The 26,155-nt window shown below is 39.0% G+C and overlaps 1 protein-coding gene across 2 annotated transcripts in view; it reads left to right on the top strand.

Annotated features, from left to right (window-relative positions):
* dtnbp1.S (dystrobrevin binding protein 1 S homeolog) overlaps nucleotides 1-21,042 on the top strand; it is a 76,838-nt gene extending 55,796 nt beyond the window's left edge. For both annotated transcript variants that reach the window (XM_041567208.1, NM_001094322.2), the window contains 3 exon segments: nucleotides 13,733-13,888; nucleotides 17,144-17,287; nucleotides 20,175-21,042. In XM_041567208.1, coding sequence (XP_041423142.1) covers nucleotides 13,733-13,888; nucleotides 17,144-17,287; nucleotides 20,175-20,428 — 554 coding nt within the window. In that variant the 3' untranslated portion in view covers nucleotides 20,429-21,042.
* The last annotated feature ends 5,113 nt before the right edge of the window (nucleotides 21,043-26,155 follow it).

Genomic DNA, 26,155 nt, shown 5'->3' with positions numbered 1-26,155 from the left:
GTTGTTGTCACTGAATTGTAGTAAAGGGCTTGATAAAGGGCCAAACGTTGCCCTTTTTTATGTATTTGGGCTTAATAAACCACTTTTGATACAACTCTAACAAAAAGGTGTGCATCTGGATTTTTTTTGCAATTGTTCTACTGACCCTAATGCAGGGGAAGGGTCTTCTGGGAAAGCAATCTGCACTTTCAATAAATGTTATTCTCTGGATTGGGTTGAGCTCTCCATTGCCGTGAATTGTAGTATTAGACTTGAGTCACATATTTAAAAACAATCCTTTAATATTATTGCAGTAAAACCCTGGAATTGACACTTTTTGACAAGTGGCATCTTTTTCCCTAGGGTTGTACATTACCACAGAATTTGAGCTGTTTTGATGCCGTCCCCTGGGAAATGTAAAATTGGGATTCTACTGTAATTCATTGTGAAAAAGCTTGTAATTGTATTGGTTGTATATGACTTCCATCAGGGCTGTGGAGTCGCTACATTTGCTTTGACTCTGTTTATGGTACCTCCAACTCTGTATTGTCCATGTTGATTGATCGTTGTTAAGTGCACAACAAACAAGGCATTTTATCACTGCCAAATCTCAAAAATATAAACCACATCCTTTGGTAATTCTAAACCAAAATCAAAGTTTAACTATGTAAACCAAAAATAATTGGAAAATCCAAAACACCTTATATATAAATTGAACCTGACCTATAGCTGCACAATAGTTGTTAAATGCAATCCAAAATAAACCAAAGTATTGTTCTTTAAAACAGAATTGCTTCTGCCATATCCTCCTTTATAAAAGCTTTTAAATCTGATTTGATTATTTTCAGTGCTTGTATTTAAAGTTATTAGGAGTCGGACTCAGCACATTTTTGGCAACTCTGACTTCAGATACCCAAAATTGCTTCTGACTCTGACTCCACAGCTCTGCTTTTATTTTACAGTGTCTCATTCACTTACTATGCAATTATTTTGGCCAAGTTCATGTTTTATTTAGAAGACGTTATTATTTTTCCTAAGGCCTGCATTAAAGTACTGAAAGCGAATGAACATTGCCTCTGGGATAACTTTTCAAAGGAACTTAAATCCTGAAAGAGCACCCAGATAGATCTCTGTGTAATAGTTGCATCTCTTTAATTGAATGACTCAAATCAAAGGCCTCTAGCGAATATTTACTGAGTGCGTAGTGGTGTTTGCTTGTCAGGGAATTTTCTTATTTCTGCAGCGTGTCTGCAACTCTATGATTTATTACTACTAACATTTCCAAATCCTTTCTCTTGTTTTTTTTTTTCATTAATGAAAAGTCAGAAGGGAAGCAATAATGTAATCTCCAGCTGTAATCAATCTGGCGTTCGTATGGTTGGCGAATGCATTCTGTAAAGATTACCCTGAATCTGGCGATTCAAGATGGCAGCTCTCATTAAGAAAGCCCTAGCCTAATCAGAGTCAAGCAGCTGTATTTGTCCCAATGTCTCCAATAATGAAAGGTCTAAATAATTATACTGCTCAGTTGTCTTCCTTATTTGAAGATCCTCTCAGACATAATCTCCGCAAGAGAAATCTTTGCCTCCTACTGTTACTATTTAAAGAAGAGTCCAATAATAGTTATCTAAATGGATAACCTGCAAGCAGAATCAATTTCCTGTTGACAAGGGGCTGGAGAATTACTTTGACAGTGTTTCATGTCCAGTATTAGTATTTACCATCAATTTTATTTTCCCCTTGAAAAGCTTTTCTAATTCACCTCAGGCCATCAATGCTCCTAGGTCACTCCCTTAAATATTTTGGTAATTAAAAGGAATAACCCCTATATTGCACTCTTTCTAAAGAAAACAAATAAGGTCAGAAAAAATGGTATGAATATCTATCAGATTTCCATTTAAAATGCAGTTTTGTAAAAGGAAAAGAATTTGCTGAAAAAATAAAAGTGCTTTCATTCAAAAACGTCCTAGTGCTTTAGAGCAGTTGTGTGAGGAGAAGATGGGACATCACCACTTCAGAGATAAACTGCATAATTTCATTTTCAAATACTACAACACAAATCATGACTTTTTTCAGTTTCTTAAAATATTAAAAAAGCATTTGTTTAATTTCCCCTGGAGCAACTCGGTTAGCCAAAGCAATTGCTTTCTAAATCTGGTATATTTATTGCTGGCATGTTATCAATTTGTGTATAAGGTATTAGTAGGGATGCACCTAACCTGAATTTGCAGAGATCCCAACTTGAAACCAAAGTGATTTGTGGAATCTTGGCTGTGCCCTGGTCCCACCAATACCCAACCCCTGCTCAGCCTCTGCCCTGCCCTCCTGCCTGCTCCTTGCTCCACTGCTTCAGATGATACTAGAAGATTTTGAGTGATGATTCTGGAGCAGGTAAAGTTAGATTTTGAGTGCAAGTTACTAACTGCGAGAGACAGACCTGTTATTGCTAGAAACCAGGTGAAAGGGGTTTAAATTGGGTAGACCCCTAACAAATGGTGGTGGGGGGGGGGTAGTTCAGTATCTAAATTTGCACATTCAGTTTTGTGAATAACAAACTTGTCCAGAACTTGAGTTACATGACTTTAAAAGGGGGGTCCCCCAATCTTTTTTTTAACCTTGAGCTACATTCAAATGTAAAAAGAGTTGGGGAACAATGCAAGCATGAAAAATCTTTCTGGGTGTTTTTTTCTTTTGGTTTTTATGCAACCAAAACTTGCCTCCGCGCCTGAAATCAAATATAAGCACCTGCTTTGGGGCCACTGGGAGCAACATCCAAGGGGTTGGTTGGTTAGCACAAGCCACTGGTTGGGGTTCACTGCTTTAAAAGTTTAAGTGCTGTTCTGCTGAGCAAAAAGTGTTGGGATTTTGTTGAATCCAAACTCAAATGAATTTGGTGTATCACTAAATTTTAGCAACCAGGCTTCCGATCATACAAGAAAATGAAACTATTTCTATTTTAAAACCTAAAAGTAAGTGGAAAAAAAGCCATCATTTTCTTAACTTACCCACAAAAGTCTGTACCTGATAAAATGAGCACTTGCCCTTTTTAAATTCCAACTTTGCACATGTGTAATGGAAATGAGGAACTGCCATAACTATTTTCCTTTTGTTTGTTAATCATACCTCCCAACATTATGGAAATATAAAGAGGGACAAAAGAGTTGCAACAATTTTTTTGTTGACCACGCCTGTTTTGTGGTCACACCCCCTAATTACCATGTTCATTTTACAAAATTTGGCAGGTTATGAAAGTTTGAACATATTTTTGTTGTTTTTTTCAGTTGTTACAGTTTTGCTAAATAAGGTGAATTGCCCTTTTCCCAAGGGACCTGTTATCTTATCTTGTTACAATTACTTATTTCCTTATCTCAAAGTTGTTACAAAGGTATCTTATCTCCTGCTGTAGCTGTTGTGGGCTCTCTGCCAAATGCCAATTAAGTTAGAAACTTTTTTTTTTTTTTTCCTGGTTGTTCAGTGCAGAGAAAAACAGGACTTTCTAGTACAAAGGAGGGACTGCAGGTTGAGCTGTAAAAAGAGGGACTGTCCCTCTAAAAACAGGACAGTTGGGAGGTATGTTGTTTTACTACTGGTTCAACTTGCATGCAGACCTCCTAACTACCTCCGATAGTTTATAATAACCTCCTAACTTGAAGCAAGGAGCAGCGCAGGAATTTGAGGGTGGGCGTCAGCTTACCCCCATCTGGTGCTAACACGCATGCGCGCCTGCACCGAAGCACTGGGGAGCTGTGCTTCCCGCGAATCAGCTGGGCGATGTGGCTCCCCTAATATTCTGCAGCCCTAGGACTAGCCCTTTGTGGCCTCGTCGCAAATCCTGGCAAAGAGTGTTGCCTTTTAGCTAAAATGTCTTTTCATCATTGGGCTTGTAGCATCACCCCTATAGAAAGCTACTGATATGCAGGCTCATATTATCTGTACTTCCAGAATCATTAGTATATTGCTTTTCTATTGGCATGCTCCACTGATTTCTGACCATGATTAAAAATAAATATGGACATGGAACGCATTGGCCTGAGTTTGTTGTCCTCCCCAAACACATTGGCACATGTCCCTGGCAGAATTAGATTTTTGCCTGTGGCACCACAGCAAATTTCTTTTAGGCCCCCAAAACATTGGTAACTTGACCTATTCTCCCAAGTTATATTGAAATTGTTCATTATTTAGGGAATTACTAGGTCCTCTATAATCCTGAGTCACCCTTCAACCACAGGGTCTGCTTCCACTGTAGTCCCTTAGCTGAATAGGTAGATCTATTAACAATTTCTGCTAGCATGTCTATTTGAATTATATTTTAGTTATTTTGTCCGACTTGTCACCCTTCATTCAGTCGAATCTGGTTGGGAGTTTTAATTCAGCTGGAGCTTCGCATCATATATAATCATGGGGGGAAGTTGTTCAGCTCATTCATCATTCCGACATTATTGCAGTGCTTCATCTTTTTTTCTAACAGCCTTTGATCTGTGCTTTTTGTACCTTTATTAATACAAAGAGTGTACCTTTGGCCTTTTGTTTTACAGAAAAGTTTGGTATTTATAGATGTTCCGGAGTACTGCAAGGGAAACTAGGAGGAAAAGGGCAAAAAAGGAAGTAGAGGAATTAACAGCATGCTCTGACATGGCATTTATATGGGGCAAATATAACATGAAGGTGTCCGTGTATAACATTTTACATATCTTTTATGATGAAGATATGATCATATTCATAAGATCACTCATCTGGATAAACACACACATAACAATTTAGAGATGTGGTCTGGATTAACCTCCAGCTGCAGTCTCCAGGCAGAAGTAACTGTATATATGCACAATGAAAAGTGTGTTATCCTTATCCATCAGTCGTATGAAAACCAAGCTGCATTCAGCAACAAGGACTTCATGTATGCAACCTTAGATCTGCTGGATATTGTATAATATCTGAGCAATGTTTTATTTATCAGCAATTCCCTCTGAAGAGAAGAAACATGTATTGGCTAATCCAGTTTAATTTTTTTTTTACCATTTTAATTAATTATTTGTTCAACTCTTTACATCTTTTTTTTATTTAAATAAATATTATCATGTCCCTGGACATAAAATAAGTTTGTAGTTGGAGGAAGTGACATGTGAGTAAATATCGCGCAACAACTCTCCATGTTAATTTTTGAGAATGCAAATCTGAAACAACATGCCTTCCTCATTAGAAGCCATCTAATTTGTTATTTGTGACCACGCAGTTGACTTTTAGAGGCACCTATAGACTGCGCATCATGCATGTTGCTTTATGTTCTTTAAAATATTATAGTTTTCAGCGATTTGGGAGATGATTACAAAGTCACCATATTACACAACTGGTTAATACAACTGCCATCAATTCTCCTCCTATTTTGCTTGCTTCCTGCACTGAGATATAGATAGTGCCTCAAACACAAGCACCACTTTTCCTCTGGTGAGAAGGAAGCTGCTCTTCCCCCTGATATTGGAACTGACAATGCCTTACTCTGTTAAGTCTGCTGTTTGTATGATACTGACTACTCACCAGTCTAATCCTGGTGATAGGTTAGTGATCTAACAATGATTTCAATACTTTGGAGTAGCTGAATGTGAATTTCCTGCATGAGATTTGCGAGAATACAAGTCCTTCGAAAGGACAGCATGTAAACTGAGAAATAACCCTCACTTGAGAAATGCTAACATACTAAAATATCTTCTTATTTGCTCTCTGGTCATTGCCCCAGATTTTGATGTTGTTTATAGAAGGAAATATAGGGATTCATTCAGCTTAAAGCTGAATTTATATTTATAGTAAAATAATAGTTGAGTGGGAACGTCCATCAATATTTAAGCTTTTGCTTAAATAATTTCTTCCTAGCTTCTACAAGTAGCCCTTCCTGACTCCAAACTGGTAATCGGAGCAGTTCCTAAATAAACTTGTCCCAATTAATTAGTTGCCATGTATTTTCTCACTGCTGACAGCAAGTGGCCTTGTTTGCTCAAGGTAACCTATTCAGTAGCTAAAACAACATTCCAGGCAATACTGCCAATGGGATTACTAATTGCAGTCCAGAAAAAAGGATATACTGTATCTATGACAATGAAAATACAATATATTTGACTGCACTTTACGCTTGGTTACATGTATTGAATTATTGATGTGAAGAATGGGCTGTTTTATTCACAGTACTAAAATAAGATTTATATATATATATATATATGAGAGATGCTTTTGATCACTAAATTCAAGTTGAAGAGGATCTAAACCCTACAAATGCAAAATAGCTTAGAGCGCTTTTCTGAACACTTATCCCATTTACAATCATTGCATTATTTATGTATTAAGGTGTTGGCAGTTTTTTACTGCATCTGGCATAGCATAGTAGCAATGTGCCAGAGGTTAAATGTGTGGTTCACCTTTAGGTTAACTTTTAGGGGCCCATTTACTTAGCTCAAGTGAAGGAATAGAGGATAAAAAACTTTGGTTTTTTTGGCTACTTCGACCATTGAATGGGCTACTTCGACCTTCAACTTTGAATCGAACGATTCTAACTAAAAATCGTTTGACTATTCGACCATTCGATAGTCGAAGTACTGTCTCTTTAAAAAAAATAAAAAAAAAACAAAAAACTTTGACCCCCCCTAGTTCGCCACTTAAAACCTACCTAAGTCAATGTTAGCCTATGGGGAAGGTCCCCATAGGCTTTATCTTTTTTTGGTCGAAGAAAAATCGTTCGATTGATGGATTAAAAAAAGGATTTTTCATTCGATCGAACGAATTGCGGTAAATCCTTCGACTTCGATATTCGAAGCCGAAGGATTTCAATTCGGCAGTCGAATATCGAGGGTTAATTAACCCTTGATATTCGACCTTAAGTAAATTTGCCCCTTAGTATGTTATAGAATGCGTAATTCTAAGCAACATTTCAATTGGCCTTCATTTTTACTTTTTAATCGATTTGAATTTTTTTTTTTTTTTCATTTCCCGTTTTCTTTGAACACTCTTCAGTTTTCAAATGGGAGTCACTGGCCCCATCTATAAAATAAATGCTCTGTAAGACTAAAAAGGTATTGTCATTGCTACTTTCTATTTCTCATCTTTCTATTCAAACCCTCTTCTATTCCAATCTCTTATTCAGTGTTAGGTTGCTAGGGTATTTTGGACCCTAGCAACCAGATTTCTGAAATTGCATATTGAAAAACTACTCCATAAAAAGATTAATAACAAAACAAAAACAACTAATAAAAACAAACAACTGCAAATTGTCTCAGAATATCACTCTACATCATACTATAAAATAATCTAAAGGAGCTCAACCTCTTTAAAGGACTAGCAATCTGGTTTGTACAGCAGAAACAACATTTTATTAAGATAAATACTATACCCTGTGTAATTCTGTGCCCTTTGATAACTCCATTGTGTACCCTAAAAGTTGATATAAGATAGACTGCTGCCTTTCCCTTAAGGGTCAGGCAACACAGGTGGTCTTCCCTGAATCTGCGCCGGCTAAAATTAAAAACCGCCGGCGCTAATCACATGCGGTGATTCGTTTTCCGAAGTTGCCCGAAGTTTCCTCGTGAGACAACTTCAGGTGACTTTGCAAAACGAAGTGCCGCATGTGATTAGCGCCGGCGTTTATTTCATTTTAGCTGGTGCAATTCAGGGAAGGGGTTTGGGGAGATTGGTCGCCGCAAAAACGAGGCGATTAGTCACCAGGCGACCAAATCTCCCCAAAACGCCCTGTGTGGACTTGCCCTTAAATCATTTTCCACTGTGTGATATACAGTGGTGTGAAAAACTATTTGCCCCCTTCCTGATTTCTTATTCTTTTGCATGTTTGTCACACAAAATGTTTCTGATCATCAAACACATTTAACTATTAGTCAAAGATAACACAAGTAAACACAAAATGCAGTTTTTAAATGAGGGTTTTTATTATTTAGGGAGAAAAGAAATCCAAACCTGTGTGAAAAAGTAATTGCCCCCTGAACCTAATAACTGGTTGGGCCACCCTTAGCAGCAATAACTGCAATCAAGCATTTGCGATAACTTGCAACGAGTCTTTTACAGCGCTCTGGAGGAATTTTGGCCCACTCATCTTTGCAGAATTGTTGTAATTCAGCTTTATTTGAGGGTTTTCTAGCATTAAGGTCATGCCACAACATCTCAATAGGATTCAGGTCAGGACTTTGACTAGGCCACTCCAAAGTCTTCATTTTGTTTTTCTTCAGCCATTCAGAGGTGGATTTGCTGATGTGTTTTGGGTCATTGTCCTGCTGCAGCACCCAAGATCGCTTCAGCTTGAGATGACGAACAAATGGCCGGACATTCTCCTTCAGGATTTTTTGGTAGACAGTAGAATTCATGGTTCCATCTATCACAGCAAGTCTTCCAGGTCCTGAAGCAGCAAAACAACCCCAGACCATCACACTACCACCACCATATTTTACTGTTGGTATGATGTTCTTTTTCTGAAATGCTGTGTTACTTTTACGCCAGATGTAACGGGACGCGCACCTTCCAAAAAGTTCAACTTTTGTCTCGTCGGTCCACAAGGTATTTTCCCAAAAGTCTTGGCAATCATTGAGATGTTTTTTAGCAAAATTGAGACGAGCCTTAATGTTCTTTTTGCTTAAAAGTGGTTTGCGCCTTGGAAATCTGCCATGCAGGCCGTTTTTGCCCAGTCTCTTTCTTATGGTGGAATCGTGAACACTGACCTTAATTGAGGCAAGTGAGGCCTGCAGTTCTTTAGATGTTGTCCTGGGGTCTTTTGTGGCCTCTCGGATGAGTTGTCTCTGCGCTCTTGGGGTAATTTTGGTCGGCCGGCCACTCCTGGGAAGGTTCACCACTGTTCCATGTTTTTGCCATTTGTGGATAATGGCTCTCACTGTGGTTCGCTGGAGTCCCAAAGCTTTAGAAATGGCTTTATAACCTTTGAAATTGAACTCAGGTGTGATAAACCACAGTTAAGTTATTTTTTAACAAGGGGGGCAATCACTTTTTCACACAGGCCCATGTAGATTTGGAGTTTTTTTTCTCCCTTAATAACGTAAACCTTCATTTAAAAACTGCATTTTGTGTTCAATTATGTTATCTTTGACTAATAGTTAACAGTTTTTGATGAGCAGAAACATTTAAGTGTGACAAACATGCAAAAGAATAAGAAATCAGGAAGGGGGCAAATAGTTTTTCACACCACTGTATATATAAATAAAATAAAATAAAAGATATTCAGTAGTGACCACTAATTAACTAGTTATACAAAGAGATACTCATTTTGGTAATTTTGGATGGGGTATGTAAAAGGAATCCATAGGCTGGTATTGCAGTATGGGGCATATGCAATCACATATTGGACATTTATCCATCTGATTTGTATGGCATACACGGTTTTTGCCAGTGAAGACAGAAAGCTGCAGATATTAGGTTCTAAATCAAGCAACTTAGCATAGTGTTACTAATAAAGCATTTCACCTATTGTACCACTGTTTTGCATTTCTAGGCTGAGGAAATCTAAACAGCCTTCAGAATGGCTAATGAATTCTCTCAGGCCACGAGTCTCGGGGTTCATTAGGGAACACTAAAGCTTCCATGGTTGATCAATAAAAGCATGAGAAAGGGTAGAATCATTTAGATCATCTATGGTAGACATACCATTATTTTTATAAATTGGTTTCAAAAGGAGAATTTACATAATATGTTCAGGAAAAACAAGGTGAACAAATGAATTACTTCTGTTGCTGGAATACAGTAACAAGCTTTGTATTTATAATTTTAGCAGCACTTTATTTTCATACACTGCTGCATATACAGGTATGGAACCTGTTATCCAAAATGCTCAGGACCTGGGGTTTTCCAGATAACTGATCTTTCCATAATTTGGGTCTTCATGCCTTAAGACTACTAGAAACTCATTTAAACATTAAATAAACCCAATAGTCTGGTTTTGCTTCCAATAAGGATTAATTATATCTTTGTTGGGATCAAGCACAAGCTACTGTTTTATTATTACAGAGAAAAAGGAAATCCTTTTTAAAAATTTAGAGTCTATGGGAGACAGCCATTCCGTAATTCGGAGTGTTCTGGATATCGGGTTTCCGGATAAGAGATCCTATACCTGTATTAAGAAGCATCCGAGATTTTGGCAACACATTATTTTTCTCCAGGTACACTGAAAAAGACTCAGAATTCCCTTCAAGTTCCAGATAAGGAATATTTAGCTGCATGCTAGCAGACTGTTGCAGAGTGTTCAGCAGCCATTTGTTATAGAAAACCCTTTTATTTATAAGTCTATTGTGAGTGCTTTCATCCTATAGCACCTTCATGTTTTGCATTCTCAAATATTGTTTGTATGAAAGTGTTTATCGTATTTTTGGAACTAAAATTGTTCAAATCACATATTCAGCTGTTATGTGCACAGTGTTTGCTCCAGATTCTGGTTTTTTGTCTGCAATACCTGGTGCACCAGGTTGCCTTTTTCACCAATACAGTTGTAGGAAGATTGGGAACCATTTGGTAGTACCTGGATTATGGCATTTCTCATAAAGATGTGGTGTATCCTAATAACAGACCAGCACAGTCTAATATCCTAATAACACACCAGCACAGCAAGTGACTTGATAAAGAGCTATTCTCGAAACATGTAGTGTTCAATAAAAGCACTTATTTTGCAGCAACCCACTGTGTCTGACTAAAGTTCATCACTACTTTTCCTATGTATCAATCTCATGCAATCCTGCCTAGTTTTTCTAATTTACAAAACTGGGCAGGCAGCTTTGACCCAAACAGCCCTTCCTAAAACTGGATTGTCTGGGTCAAAACAGGACAGGTGGCAACCCTATTTACTACTGAGCACTGGAAACTGTACATTGAAAATGTCATTGAATGTCTGCACCAATGAAAGAAGCTTGTAAGAATTGGCCTACTGTGGAAACATTAAATGCAGCATTTAGTTATATTGCAGCTCTCCTGCTCTAGGCATATATCCCTAATGGTATGGTTGCGGAGAAGGACAGTGTTTCTGCCAGTCCAAGCAGTCTAGCTGCTTTTAGTTAACTTGCTTGTCTTTTAAAACCCCCCCCCCCCCATTGCTGCTGGGGTAGCGATAAAAGTAATGCTGATTCACAGCTACATGAAGTCCATAAATCAGCTACTCTATGCTGGAGTGGGGGGCTCTCCAAGTTGCTATGCTATTTCAGCGTGGGTTGGTTTTTATGTGGGTGAAGATGAAGCAGCTCGGCTCTTTCATGTTGCTGATAATAGAAGATAGGAACTTAATAAGAATGACCTTAAACTTCACACGCACCACTCTGTAGCAGTACATCTGCTCTTACAAGAGGCTTTGTGCAGAAATAATACAAATACTTTAGTATGGTACACCTTTTTTTTTTTTTTTTACAGTTAAATGGTGGATTTTCTTCAAAAACTAGCCGCATGTTCCACAGCATTCTCCAAAAGGATGGTATTTGCTATAGACAGGGATCTGAGAGGACCAGGGCCATGTGGATTCTCAATAATAAGAATGACAATACTGTATTTCATTGACAATTCTCATCTCCATTTTACAAGATATGACCCCTCTTTTACTTATTATCGTGGTAGGATGGCGTAATCAAACGCTAATTAATTGTATGCTCACCAGAATTGAACTCACATCAGGTAAAACAAAACTTATCTGTGAACAAGTGAATGCTGGTACGTACAGGTATGGGATCCATTATCTGGAAACCAGTTATCCAGAAAGCTCCGAATTAGGAGAAGGACATCTCCCATAGACTTCATTTTAATCCAATAATTAGATTTTTGTTTTTTAATTGTTTCCTTTTTCTCTGTAATAATAACATGGTAACTTGTACTTGATCCCAACTAAGATATAATTAATCCTAATTGCAAGCAAAACAATCCTACGGGGTTTAATCAATGTTTAAATAATTTTTTCTTATTTTTCTAAAATTCTTTTAGTAGACTTAAGGTATGGAGATCCAAAGTATAGAAAGACCCCTTATCCAGAAAACCCCAGGTCTCATACCTGTATGTATAAATTCAATAAACTGCAAAAAACACATAAACTAAGAGTAACAAAACTCCATTTAATGGCTTTTTAACCAATAGCTACAATGTACAGGCTCCCTGCCCTATTACCAACTGCATCAATCAGGTTCCCAGAATCTACCCCTTCCTCTGTGCCTGTTGGGCAAATATAGTGCAGTACAGTGGAGTTGGTGCCTTTATGCTGGGCCCTTTCACATTTACTGCCAAGGTTTGTGCCTATTATCATTGGGCATGTGCATAGAAAGCTAGGGCCAGGTAGCTTTTCAGTGTTCATGCTCTTAGTTATTGGACATGAAAGGGTAAGGGGACCTGCAGCAGGTGGTTATGAGTTAAAAATTGGCAGGGAAATTTTCATTGCACTGTATTCTGTGAAAATAAAATATACACTTAATACACCTAGGGGCACATTTACTTGCTCGAGTGAAGGATTAGAAGGAAAAAAACTTTGAATTTCTAATGGTTTTTTTGGCTACTTCGACCATCAAATGGGCTACTTCGACCTTCGACTAAAAATTGAACTAAAAATCGTTCGACTATTCGACCATTCGATAGTCGAAGTACTGTCTCTTTAAAAAACACTTCGACCACCTACTTCGCCATCTAAAACCTACCGAGCATCAATGTTAGCCTATGGGGAAGGTCCCCATAGGCTTTCTAGGCAATTTCTGATTGAAGGAAAATCTTTCGATCAATGGATTAAAATCCTTTGAATCGTTCGATTCGAAGGATTTAATCGTTCGATCGAACGGTTTTTCCTACGATCGTTCGAACAAATTGCAGTAAATCCTTTGACTTCAATATTCGAAGTCGAAGGATTTTACTTCGACGGCCGAATATCGAGGGTTAATTAACCCTCGATATTCGACCAATAGTAAATGTGCCCCCTAAATTCTCCTTTTTTAACCTTCAGTATGCAAAAGTACTAACCAGTGAGCGAGATCTCCCCAACGTGTAATCAGTATTAAGTGCATGTTGGGAGTTGCAGCTAAACAACATCTGGGGACCCAATCTTGTAAGAGAGCAACACCAGGGTGCTTATATGGGCAAGTGGAGACAGGTTTATTTTTATATTATACCCTTCCTCCCCCATGGAATCTGGAGAGGGAATCCTTTAATTTCACTCTCCCATCTGGTGCAAGGAGTTAATATGAGGTCTATATAATGAACTCCTTCCATGTAAATTGCTTGTAAGAAACTTGTTACACAGAGGGGAAATATCTGAGAACCAATGCAGGACTAAATAACCCTTCTCCTGTCTGCAGACAAGTGTATAAAATACAGGGAGTCCTCGAGTTACATACACCCTACCTACATACAACTCATACTTGCATACAGAGACTATTACAGTAACACTGTGGTTTGCTTGGCCTTTATTAGCATTTAGCTTTAATAAACCACCTGCCCCAATCCCCTCTGGTGTGAGTTGTCTACTGCAGAGCACAGAAAGGTAAAAATAAAATGTTAAGACAAACATCTGTCTTGTTGCATTTAATAAGTAAATGTATATGTTTCAACTTGCATACAAATTTAACTTAAGAACAAACCTACAGACCCTATCTCGTACGTAACACGGGGACTGACTGTAGTGAAAAAACTTTTTTCCTCAAGCTGAATTTAAGGAGCTCATGCTGAGCTTAAACCTTAGACATGAATTTTGTATTGTATATTCTCGTAATATTTGTGTTCATAGATTGCTTTTGGTTTTGTGTTGTAGCTGAGCTGGATGCAGAGCATACTCAGAGGGTGCTGGATGTGGAGCATTCCCAGCAGATGAAGCTGAAAGAGAGACAGAGGTTCTTTGAAGAAGCTTTCCAACAAGATATGGAGCAGTATCTTTCGAGTGGCTATCTGCAGATATCAGAAAGAAGAGGCAAGTCCTGTAAATATACTGAGCAGATGTTTCTTTCATGCTGGATCTACAAGTATATTGTGACCAATGGGTAGATTTAGAACTGTCATATGTGGCAGTAGTTACTGAGAGCGACTGTAAATTACAAATCATTTTCTGTTACTACCAATTTGTAATAATGTGGAAAATGATTTTTACTGATTCAAGAAATCACCAACAGAAGAGCATAGTGTTACATTCAACTCAGAGCTTGTTTTGATTGTTAGAACAGTGTTAGAGTTCAGTGCTTCCACTGAATTACCAGGGATAACATTTTTAGACTCCCAACCCCAACCTTTTTTACCCATGAGCCACATTCAAATGTAATAAAAGTTGGGGGCAAGCATGCAAAAAGTTCCTGGGGGAGTCAAATATGGGCTTTGATTTGGCTGTGTGGCAGCTTACAGGAGGCTCAGTTTAGCAGTACATCTGCTTTTAATGCAACTTAAACCTTTAGATCAGGGATTCAAGAATAAGCACCTGCTTATTTTTTTTTTTTTTTTGCTAACAGAGAACTTTGTAAAACAATAACCATGACTTTTTTTCAAATGTATCTTGAGAAATATTGTTATTCTTGGAAACTTAAATGCTAAAACCTAATAAAATTTAAGTTGGGGACCACTGCTCTAGGTGTACCCGTACATCAGTGCTATGTAAGCGTGTAGGAATTCTTTCTGGGCACCCATGCTTTAAGTAACAGTCATCATCTTAATGTTAATTAGAAGCATTTTATTATAATGTATTTACTGCATATTGCAATGTCGTTAACTGCTTATGTATAGAACAAATAAAATGTTGGTGAACTGATCTTTACCACTGAGATCCACCTTGTCCAAGGCAAACAATTATAGTTAGGCTGAATATATTAATCAGGTAGGAATCCATTTTTGATATTTTTCAGCTATTGAAATACCTAGGTGTGATGTGAGGTGAGATCTTTTGAAGGGTTGATTGTTCCTTGTAATAATAATGATTTGCAATTTGCTGACAGACTTTCAGTTCAAGCCCTGCTTGAAGTTCAATCCTTTGGTTAGGGTCCCACTTGCCTTATGAAATGAGAATAGATATAGGGATATATTGGTACATCAATTATTTGCTCATAGTTCCAAGAATATCTGTATTCTCCTCAAAGACGACAAATGGCCATTCTCTCAATCTCGCCCTAAATGCCTCTGCTCCAAGTTTTCACCAAGGTGGCCAGCCCGACAGTGTTGAATCCACAGCTCTAGAGGTTAGTGTGTTGTAAGAAATGGTAGTTGGTTCATGCATAAAAGCAGGTTGCACCTTTGTCACAATTCTCCTTTAATTAAAATGGGCAATCTCAACCGAAAATTGTAGTAGTTTCTTTTTACCAATATATCAAATATGCCATCCTATATACATTGGCAGTAGAGAGTGAGAGAACACAGAGGCGCACACACTCCTCATGGAGCTTTATACAATAGATTCTTAAATAATATTATTTCAGAGCAGCCGTGCAGGGCATGATTGCTTTCAGTGGCAGTACAGGATCCAAGTATATAAATTATTGTACAAAACTCCTCTCATAGAAAAGGTAAGAAGTCAGAAAACACTGCTATCCGTTTATAATATGAGAAATAAGGGAATGTATTAAAGCAGGGGTCCCCAACCACTAGTGGGCCGCGGACATACTTGAACTGGGCCACCAAGTCCGAATTTAACCAGGCACACCCGAATTTGACACAAACAGACCGAATTTGGCATGCCGCACCCCGATCCTTGAAAAGAATTAAGGCTCTACACCGGTCCCTGGGGCAAAAAAGGTTGGGGACCGATGTTTTAAAGGAATATTTTCATGAAAGAAGCACTAATGTTAGTGGCCAAAATGTCGTTTTCATTGGAGATGTGAAAATAACTGAAATTCATTTAAAAACATATTTTCTGTTTGCATGTGAAAGATTTCATGAGAGACATGTGAACTGAATTCCTCCAGGCTTCAAAGAAACCTTCTCGTCCCTTGTGACTGAGATTAGAATCTGTTTTTCACAAAGAAGAAATAAAGTAGTTGTTGTATGATCACTGATCAACATCCCCAGGATGCTTTCTGTAAAGCTGCATTATGAGCTGTGAAGAAAAAAACCTAACCTTGTTTGTGACCTCAACCTAACTTATTTGAGACATGATTTGGCAGTGGGTCATTCTAGCATGTTTATCTGTTTGAATATTAGTCTAGGTTAGCTGCCATAGTTGCATGACAACCGTATGCAACATTGTCCTTCATACCAGGCTGTATTTTAACTTTTAGGCACTTGAGGGCTGCCCCCCTAAACCTGCCACCCTAGGCACAGACCTCAAATACGTCCCTGCCTTTATATGCCACATAGTTCGGAATATTAGTAGAAAGCCTGATTAGAGTACAGATATAGGTGTGCTACTCCAAGGCTACATTACCTCATTTCTTTTCCCAATTTGCCATAGTATTGCTTCTCAATTAATTTAAATTGTTGTTATGATAGCATACATAGAGAGCTGCATGGGGCAGTGCTGTGGGGATCAGCTTATTCTTCTTCTTACGGGAATTTGTCAGACTTTAAAGAGGACATACATACATTCCTTGGGCAGATCAGTGTAGTAGAATGGAGAGCCAGACCAACTTGCAGGGAGAATCTGTTGATTCTAGGAAATGCCAGAGGGGCTGCTGTAAGATGCCATAGAAAGTCACTATTTATTGGGCCTGTGGGAGTTGCTTGTAGTGATGTGCGGACCTGGCCGATAGCTGCGGGTTCGGGCCAACCTCGCACTCCTCCTCACGGGTGGCGGGCCGGTGTGGGTTGAGCTCTTCTGCTACTCTCGTTGCAGTGCCAGCTTTTGACTCCCGGGTTCTTCTGTTATAGACGCTGTACCTGCTCAACCTGCCCCTTTTGTGACATAATCGGTGGGGCGGGTCTATAAAAGGAACCTGGAAGTCGGGCTTGGGTGGAGGGAGGACGGGTGGCGAGCGGATGTGGGTCGGGGAAATCCCAACTCGTACATCACTAGTTGCTTGGGCCTCTGTGTACTTAAAATCCCTAGGACTATCTTGAATCTCAGTCCAGACCTGCTGATTCAATGTATATTTTTATAGGAATTTTATTCCACTTTTAAAGTTCCAAAACTCTACATGAGGGACAAAGGTAAAACCTAGGTTGAAGAAAAAAGGAACTGTATTTGCGCAATATAGATTGGCTTCTGGATCCTGAGTTAATAGTTATTCGTGGCTTGTGTTTCTAATTACAGAGCCAATTGGAAGTATGTCGTCAATGGAAGTCAATGTAGACATGTTGGAGCAGATGGACCTGATGGACATGTCAGACCAAGAAGCGCTTGATGTTTTCTTGAATTCCGGAGCAGAGGAGAACAGTGTTCTTTCTCCTATTATAGGTACTGTTGGCTTAAATTCTGTCACATGATTCCTTATTCTTATAGATACATTTCATAATTTTGCTGATGAAATGCTCAGCATGAGTGCAATAAATAAAAATAAAAAATTGGCTGAACATAATTTTTGCATATTGTTTTAATAACATATCTATGGATTTTGTCATTTCTTGAGCTAAACAGGACAAAAAGGGAGACTGAAGCTCCACATGTTTGTCCTTGCAAGGCAAACAACCAATCCAAAACATATCACCTTCAGTTTCCCTGTTGCCCTGTTTAGCTCAAGAAATAACAAAAAACATAGATTTTTTGTTTGTGATTAAAATGATAGGCACAAAGTATGTTCAGCAAAAGCCCTATTCATTGGACTCACTTTAAACAAGGGGTATACTGACACTTTAATGTAACAAATCCTAATGCACTAAAATAGGCTTGTAGAAATGTTTTCTTTAAAGAAACTTCTGAGGGCAGAGACACGCGGTCAGATTAGGGGAGATTAGTCACCCGGCGACAATTGTCCTCTTCTTTGGGTCCATTAATCTCCCCAAATTGCCTTCCTGCCGACTAGAATGAAATCGCCGGTGGGATGACGCTCAGATCACTTCGGTTTCCAAAGACGCCTCACGAAGAAAACATTTATGTATATAATGTATCATGAATGTACAACATCTATAGTTAGTATAGATATGGGTATATATAATTTATGTAAGTAAGGAGGGGTATGTGTGTATGGATGCTGGGTTTTCATTTGGAGGGGTTGAACCTTTATGGACTTTGTCTTTTTTAACCCAATTTAACTATGTAACTATGTAAACAACTGGTTATATTTTACCTTTATGCATACTTGCTGATGGCATGTCCATTTAAAATGCCAGATAAACTGAAAATAAGACAATGTCTTGCTTCAATCGCTATAATTACATATTTTGTTTTACCAAATTAATGTTTATTCATAATTAAATAGAAGTTAATCAAAATAAATTCTCTAGCTCCTGTGTGTTCATTAGATGGATTCCTCTGTAACATCTGGAGGCTCCCGAACAGTTCCAACACTAGGCATTCTGTATGATCAACAACTGATAGCAGTGCCAGTTTTTAGGAGGCCAGCCCTCCCTACAAGTTCTAAAAAAATCATTGGTGGTCAGGCTCCCCCCACATGTTAAAAAAAAAACTCATTGGTGGCTGCCCCCCCCCACCCACAGATTTAAAAATAGGAACCAATCAGCAGTTAAGGCTGACTTCATAGAGAACTGAAGCCTGTCTTTGCTTGAGAGACTGCAGGGCTGTGATTGCAGACATTGCTGCTTGTGTGTGTGATTTTCATTGTAAAACGTCATTATAATTCTCCCTTTATTAAACAAGAAAAGTGCCCAAAGTGATGCACCCCCTACTGTATGGTTTGTCTGATACATAATCTGATGTGACACTTTGCATCCTTCCTATGGTCCTGTCTGAAGCTGAATGGAGCCCAGGGAAAGATCTGCATGGAACATAAGAAAAAATAAGGAAACATCTGTCACTAATGGATTAGGAAATACTGCTGCCCCAGATTTATACTCCTGCACATGCAATTTATTGACATTTATTTTATTGGATCAGCAGGTTGGGCCTGCACTGAACCCCAAGCTAATATTTTATATTTCATCTGTACTGGGCGCCCAAGCCAATTCTGCAGCTCCCCTCCATCTACAATTTGTATATTAGGGGTTAAAGAGTTTACAGTTTGTAATGAGACTGGATCCATCACATTGGGAAGTGGCTTCTTCTACTGATCTGACAGCAGCTTAATTCCTAAAAGTCAGAACTGGAGGGTGTCCACTAATATTAATGGATTATTCAACACCCAGGCAAGCGATTGCTTTATTCTACTAAATGTAGAAACATTTACACACACCATTTAATTTTGGGTGCCAGTTTGTAAAAAGGTGGCAATATGTAAGATTTAAATTCCACAGTTATTATATTATGCAAAGCACATGTTACGTTTTCCCAGATTAGAAACGAGGGGCACATTTACATCCAGCTGGCAATTCTACTGTTACATAAATCTGTCTGTTTGTGGATGATGATATCCAACAGTGTGATCCTGCCCCCTTGGCCATAGGGTCGCCACCTTTTAAAAAAAAAAAAATAATAATAATAATTACCGGTCATGGGGCATGACACAAAAAGGGGTGGAGCTGATATGGGGCTCTGCAAAAGGGGCGGAGCCATGGGGGAGTCGCGTCACACCAGGGCAGGGCCATGTGGAGTAGCGTCACAAAAGGGGCAGGGCCACCACCTGAAGCCAACGAAAATGTAAGTTTTCATCGGCGGGCAGGGGATTTAGTAAATGGTATCACAAATTACCGGCAGCTACATTGCCGGTAAATTTGTAATACCGGCCCCGGCCCTGGCAGGTGTTTTACCGGCTAGGCCGGTAAAATACCGGCCGGGTGGCAACCCTACTTGCCCACCTATGCAGTTGTCATGTTTTGAACCCTTCACAGTTAATGAGTGTTTAATGGAACATGTAGTGTTGCCCTGCACTGGTAAAACTGTATGTACTAAATGTACTATAGTTCATATAAACAAGCTGCTGTGTAGCAATGGCATACATTGAAAAAAGTCTATATGGCACAGGTTAAAAATAGTGGATAACAGATAACATTATGTTCTACAGAGCTTATCTGCTGTCTGCCCCAATTGCTACACAGCAGCTCATTTATATAAACAATAGTAGTGTTTCTGAAGAAAACACAGCAGTTTTACCAGTATAGGGCAACACTGCATTATATTTGTATTCCTTTAAAACACTGTTCCTTTAAGTACATATGGCTAGATAGATTGAGTTGAGTGATTTAATATTTTTTCTTTTTTTTTTGTCTTTTACCTTTTATTTTGGCTATAGGCCCGGAGTTTGATTGCCAAAATGAGATAACCCTGCAGGTTCCCAGCCAGGCTGAACTGAGACACAAACTCTCTTCGCTGTCTTCTACATGCACCGACTCTGCCAGCCCAGAGAATAGCGAAGATGGGGGAGAGTCACCAGTTATCCAATCAGATGATGAAGATGTTCAGGCGGACTCTGTTCTTACTGGCCTAGACACCGTTGCAAACGTGACTTCAGACGTCAGTGATGAAAGTGATGCTCACACGGCATGAGCACCAGCATCTTTCTCTCCCTTGTTGCTTATTGACTCTAAATGAATGAAGCAAAAGCTAGTGTTTTCCTGTAAACCCTAACCTTCAAGAATATCTGATGTCACTGGAGAGTGTTGTGATTCCCAGGTGTCTCGGAATCGATGTCTCTTGTTTTTATTCCATGTAGTTCTGTACAGAAATAGAGGGGAAATCTATTACCAATAGAACCTTTCTACCAGTGGTGCAACAATATTGATTTGAATGTTGAATTCCTGTATTATGTTCCCAACTCATTGGAGATCCCCGTCACTTCATACTTGACTGTGGTTCTGAGGAGGAGAGATCTACATTACTCCTGTTTATCAATTTTGATACATAAATGTGGACCTACATATCGAGTTCTGTTGGATTTGTGGCCTAACCTGAATCTGTGAAAGCTTAGGCAACATTCACTGTAACAATCTCTAAGCTCACTGTTGTACTACGTTGGAGAATTAATTAATAATAAGACCTTTTTAAACCACGGGATAAGCCAGGCTTGATATTTGAAGGTTATAATAATGAACCTTTACTGAATAATAAATAGAAATGGCTGAGTTTCTTACCATTAAATACAAACAACCTTTACCGTAAAAGAGCTCTTCTTAATTTATTTGTGTATGACTTTGTCATATGTAAAGGTGTATTGCGTGGAAGGTGTCCTAGCTTCTTGCCAAATGCTACACTGTGCAGTGTCTGGGAAACTCTTACCACCCAATAATGATACATGTACAAGTTGTGGTGGGGGATAGTCTGGCCCTGCAGCCAAAGCAGCTCATACAAAAGCTATGGGGTTGTTTTTTGGGACAGGTTTAGGGCCTGCGAGAATCAATGGATCTGTACAGGAATGGCACAAGGGTCTCTGTACATTGTCTTCTCCAATATTCACTGTGGGAAAAACTCTGCAAAGTAGAAGATCAAACAATGTAAACGCAATTCATAGGTGCTACAATTATTAAATTCATTCTGGGCTGTGGGAAAGCCATTTTCCTTCAGATCTGTGTCCTACCAGAGGTTGGCCAGGGGCAAAACCGTAGAGACAGCAAATCATGTAGACTTGAGGATGAGGGGTCCTGCAAATAAAAGGCAGAGTGCTATTAGAGACGAATGCTAAGTTTCATTATACAGTTGGGTTCAGAATAACAGCAGAGTGTTTAAAAAAAAAAAAAAAGTGAATAAAGCTCAAAATCCTTATATTTCTATGTCCTCAAATGCATTGGGAACACTGCACATTCTATTCCAAATCAAAAAATGAAGAAAAATGTATCAAACTTTACAGAAAGTGAAGGAAAGGGAATATTAGGCTGTTCCAAAAAATAGCAGTGTCTGCATTCTTCATTACAACTCAAACATTCACTGTATAAACTGAAAAATGTTTCAAGATTTTGCTTTTCTTTGCTTTTTCCTTCCTTTTGCTTTTTTCTGAATCACTGAACTAATTGTCCACCAACTTCTGGCATTTGTTACATTCCACAATTCTTCTGCATTTCTTGGTTTTGCCTCAGAAACAGCATTTTTGATGTCACCCACACAAATTGGATTAAATTCTGGGGATTGGGCTGGCCACTCCATAACGTCAATCTTGGTCTGGAACCAAGATGTTGCTCATTTACTGGTGGGTTTGGGGTCGTTGTCTTGTTGAAACACCAATTTCAAGGACATTTCCTCTTCAGCATAAGGCAACAAGACCTCTTCAAGTATTTTGATGTTTTGAAACTGATCCATTATCCCTGGTATGTGATAAATAGGCCCAACACCATAGTATGAGAAACATCCCCATATCATGATGCTTGTGCCACCATGTCTTCACAGTTTACTGTGACTTGAATTCAGTGTTTGGGGGTCATCTGACAAACTGTCTGTGGCCCCTAGACCCCAAAAAACAATCTTGCTTTCATCAGTCAACAAAATGTTGCACCTTTTCTCTTTAGGCCGGTGTTTGTTCTTTGGCAAATTTGTTCTTCAGCATATGTCTTTTTTTCAACAATAGAAGTTTGAGGGGGCGTCTTGCTCATAGCTTGGTCTTCTAATTGTAACAGTATCACAGATAACTTTAGACCTTCTTTGATCTTCCTGGAGCTGATCATTGGTTTTTGGTTGCCATTTTAAAGCATTTGAGATCATTTTAGCTGAGCAGCCTATCATTTTCTTCACTTCTTTGTGTTTTCCCCTCTCCAATCAACTTTTTAATCAAAGCACGCTGTTCTCCTGAACAATGTCTGGAACGACCCATTTTACTCCGATTTTCAGAGAGAAATGTACTATAACCAGCATGCACAACATTTGCAGCATTCATTCCTAAGGGTAGGACTACATGGATGATTTCCGCGAGATTCAACGCACTGCGCAAAAATGCAGGCGTCACGTCGGATGCGACAGAAATAAGGTAAGTAATGGAAATGTCGGATGAAGTCGCAGAGTTGATCCAACGCGACACGACTGTTGGATGCAGATGCAGCATCTGCATCCAACAGTCGTGTTGTGTTGGATCAACGCTGCAACTTCATCCGTCATTTCCATTACTTACCTTATTTCTGTCGCATCCAACGTGACGCAGCGCGTCGGATCGTGCGGAAATCGTCCATGTAGTCCTACCTACCTTAATAAGGCACATAATTGACACCTGTTTTTTCACAGAATGAATGACCTCATTAATTGAGCTCCACACTGCTATTGTTCGGGATGCACCGAATCCAGGATTCGGCCGAATCCTTCTGCCAGGCCAAACCAAATCTGAATTTGCATATGTAAATTAGGGGCGGGAGGGAAATTGCGTGACTTTTTGTCTCAAAACAAGGAAGTAAAAAGTTTTTCCCCTTCCCACCCCTAATTTGCATATGCAAATTCAGATTCAGTTCAGTATTTGGCCGAATCTTTTGCAAAGGATTCTCAGCTGATCTGTGTGAATCTGACTGCTCAGATTCGGTTCTTTGTTCCTGCAATTGACGTTTGGAGCAGTAAGCTACAATTGACAGAACTTTATCCCCATGTCTGATTCCAGTGTCATATAATGAGGCCAAAAATGAAGTCATGATCTCTGTATGTAAGATAATAGCAAGATGGCTGAAATAGTGCAGGGAATTCGCATTCTTTTTGGTCAGTTGTTTTACATCTACAATTAAGTATTTCTTCAACTCCTTTAGAGAAATAGAGATCTAAAAAAAATAGTAATGGAAGTAATTCCATAAATGACTCTGTCTGAACAATCCCCTGGTGTAGAAACACAGGTGTATCATGTAAACAAGTGGATATACATTTATCACAGAGACCAACATGGAGAATAAACTTCTAATACCAAAAGAAAACCCACAGGAGCATAGTACAACATGACTGGAACTAGGGGTGGGCAGATGGGGCACATGCCTAGGGCGCAAAGCTTGGGGGTGCGGGGCACATACCTCATGTGCAGTCTACTCCTAGTCTGGCAAGTGAAAAGTGGGTGCGCTCTTTGAATCAAAGTGTTTTGCACACACACATGTCCTCATTGCTCGCTGCTGCAGCAGGTGCTGAAGTGGCCCGCCTTGTTGCCTGGGACTAAAACTATGATCAGAGTTTGTGCTTTTCCTATAATAAAAAGGCTGTGTATGAAACCCCATTCACTTTGCTATGGCTGGAACAACTTTATTTTCTTTTGCTTTCTTTTTTTTTCTATGGTATATAGATTATACCATAGAGAGTATAAGGCTCAAAGGGCAGTGACACACCAGGAGATTAATTGCTAGCGATAAATCGCTGCTTCTCTGGGCTACTAATCTCCTGCATTCTACAGTAAAAAGCTTTCCCATAGGCAATAATGTGAATCGCTGGTGGTAAAACACGTCGCTCCAGTCTCCCAAAATCGCTTGAAGTTTCCTCTTGCTCTTCCTTAAGCAATTATACAGAGTTCAGTTTCCATTGTGACCATTGACTGATTTATATCAGTGAACATTGGAGAATGCAGTGTAAAACCTGATATCCTGCCCCAAAGACAATGCTTGATAGAAAACTGCAGTCTTACAGCCCAACCAGATCAATTTATCATTTACACATATAAGTTCTTTTATTGAAAAAATATACTTCATATTTTAATATATAAAACCAAAAACATTACATCAAGAACTGCATATGGTTTCTTTCCTCCTCTCCTTCAAGACTCATATATGTGTCTCCTTTCCCTGTATATATTCATTCTGCAACTGACCCCTTGATAATGAAAGGGAAGAAACACTAACACAGTTCAGCATTTGGGATCATTACAAGGCAGAAAGGAAAGTCACACAACTAGGGATGGATTGAATCACGAATTCAGCTAGAAGTCCAGCTCCTAGTTCAAAGTGCCAGAGCAGGGAATTCATTTTTAGTGAGCAGTCAGAAGGGGCTGTGATTGGTTGGCTTGTATGCATGTTTAATAGTGAATAGGCATTGACCAGAGCAAGCCGGCAGAGGAATGAAGAATATTGAGTCTGTCCCTAAGCTCAAGTCACTGATATCAGCCAAGAGCAGACCGAGCATGTGTAGTAGTTTGGAAAGGCAAAAGATGGAGAGCTACTATGGGCATCTTCAGAGGCATGGGTCTTTATTTCTATAGAGCTTTGGTGACTTCAGGTTGGTGTAAGAGCCCAAAAAACACAGACAAACATTTCAAACCATATTCTTTATTGTCCCTTAGAACATATTAGAAGAAGTAGAAGACATTCTGGGAAGGGCAGGATGAAAAAGTGGAAAGAGATGAGAAAGTTTGTTTTTTAAATGAAAGTGAAAGCTTTTTTTTGATTAAAGAACTGTTAGTAATTTGACATTTTTGTTCATGTCGTGACTTATAGACTGAACCAATTGCTATTAAAAAGGCCCAATGGGCATGTTTACTACCACTGGCGATAAATATCTCTTGAGTTCTCTGGAGATGTTGCCCATGGCAACCAATCAGCAATTAGATTTAATCAGTCACCTACAAAACAAAAACAAAGCTCTGATTTGTTGCTATGGGCAACATCTCTGGAGATATTAATCTCCAATGTTAGTAAACATGTCTCTGTTGTCTCTGTTGCCTGGAATAATCAAGCACAATGGAACGAGAAAAGGCTGGAGGAAAGTTCCTGATATCTAGTCCAAACGACAACATTATATCAACAGGAGGAGCCGAGGGACTGGCATCTGATATTTCCAGTAACTTCTGCCGTGACAGGGTTTTGCAATATACTTTGAAAGCTTTATGTACCATTTTTATGGAAAAGAGCTTAAGCGCAAAGAGTGAGCTGTATCAGCCCTTATAGTAGAAAAACAATAAATTATTGCTGTTTTTCGTATTGATTTTTCTTTCATGAAAAGGATACAAATGTCTTGGACCATTGATGGCCTTGTTTATAGAGTGTAGAATAGTATAGAAGAAAAGCAAATAAAGAAAAGGAGGAAAAATAAGGAGAGAAAAAAGCACAGACATCAAATGCAAAACTTACAGTAAAGGCAGGGTTTGGTCAACTTTCAAGGGCACATTTAAATAAGCAGTGGTCATAGCAAGGCTATCATGTCCCCATGCATTTCTAGGGTCCTCGTGTGTGCAAGACTGACAAGAGAAGGGGATCATTTTCATATGGGAGCCATGTATGTCTCCATGTCATTCTGTAGCTTATATGATCAGTTTTCATTGGTTGCTATGCTTATAATTTTAGCTTTCAATTGAGCTATCACAGTTTAGGGGAGTTACATAATATAGATGAAATGTTTGCAACA

Source organism: Xenopus laevis, chromosome 6S (assembly GCF_017654675.1).
Source record: "Xenopus laevis strain J_2021 chromosome 6S, Xenopus_laevis_v10.1, whole genome shotgun sequence".
Classification (NCBI taxonomy): Eukaryota; Metazoa; Chordata; class Amphibia; order Anura; family Pipidae; genus Xenopus; species Xenopus laevis.
This window is presented reverse-complemented; position numbering and strand designations above follow the sequence as displayed.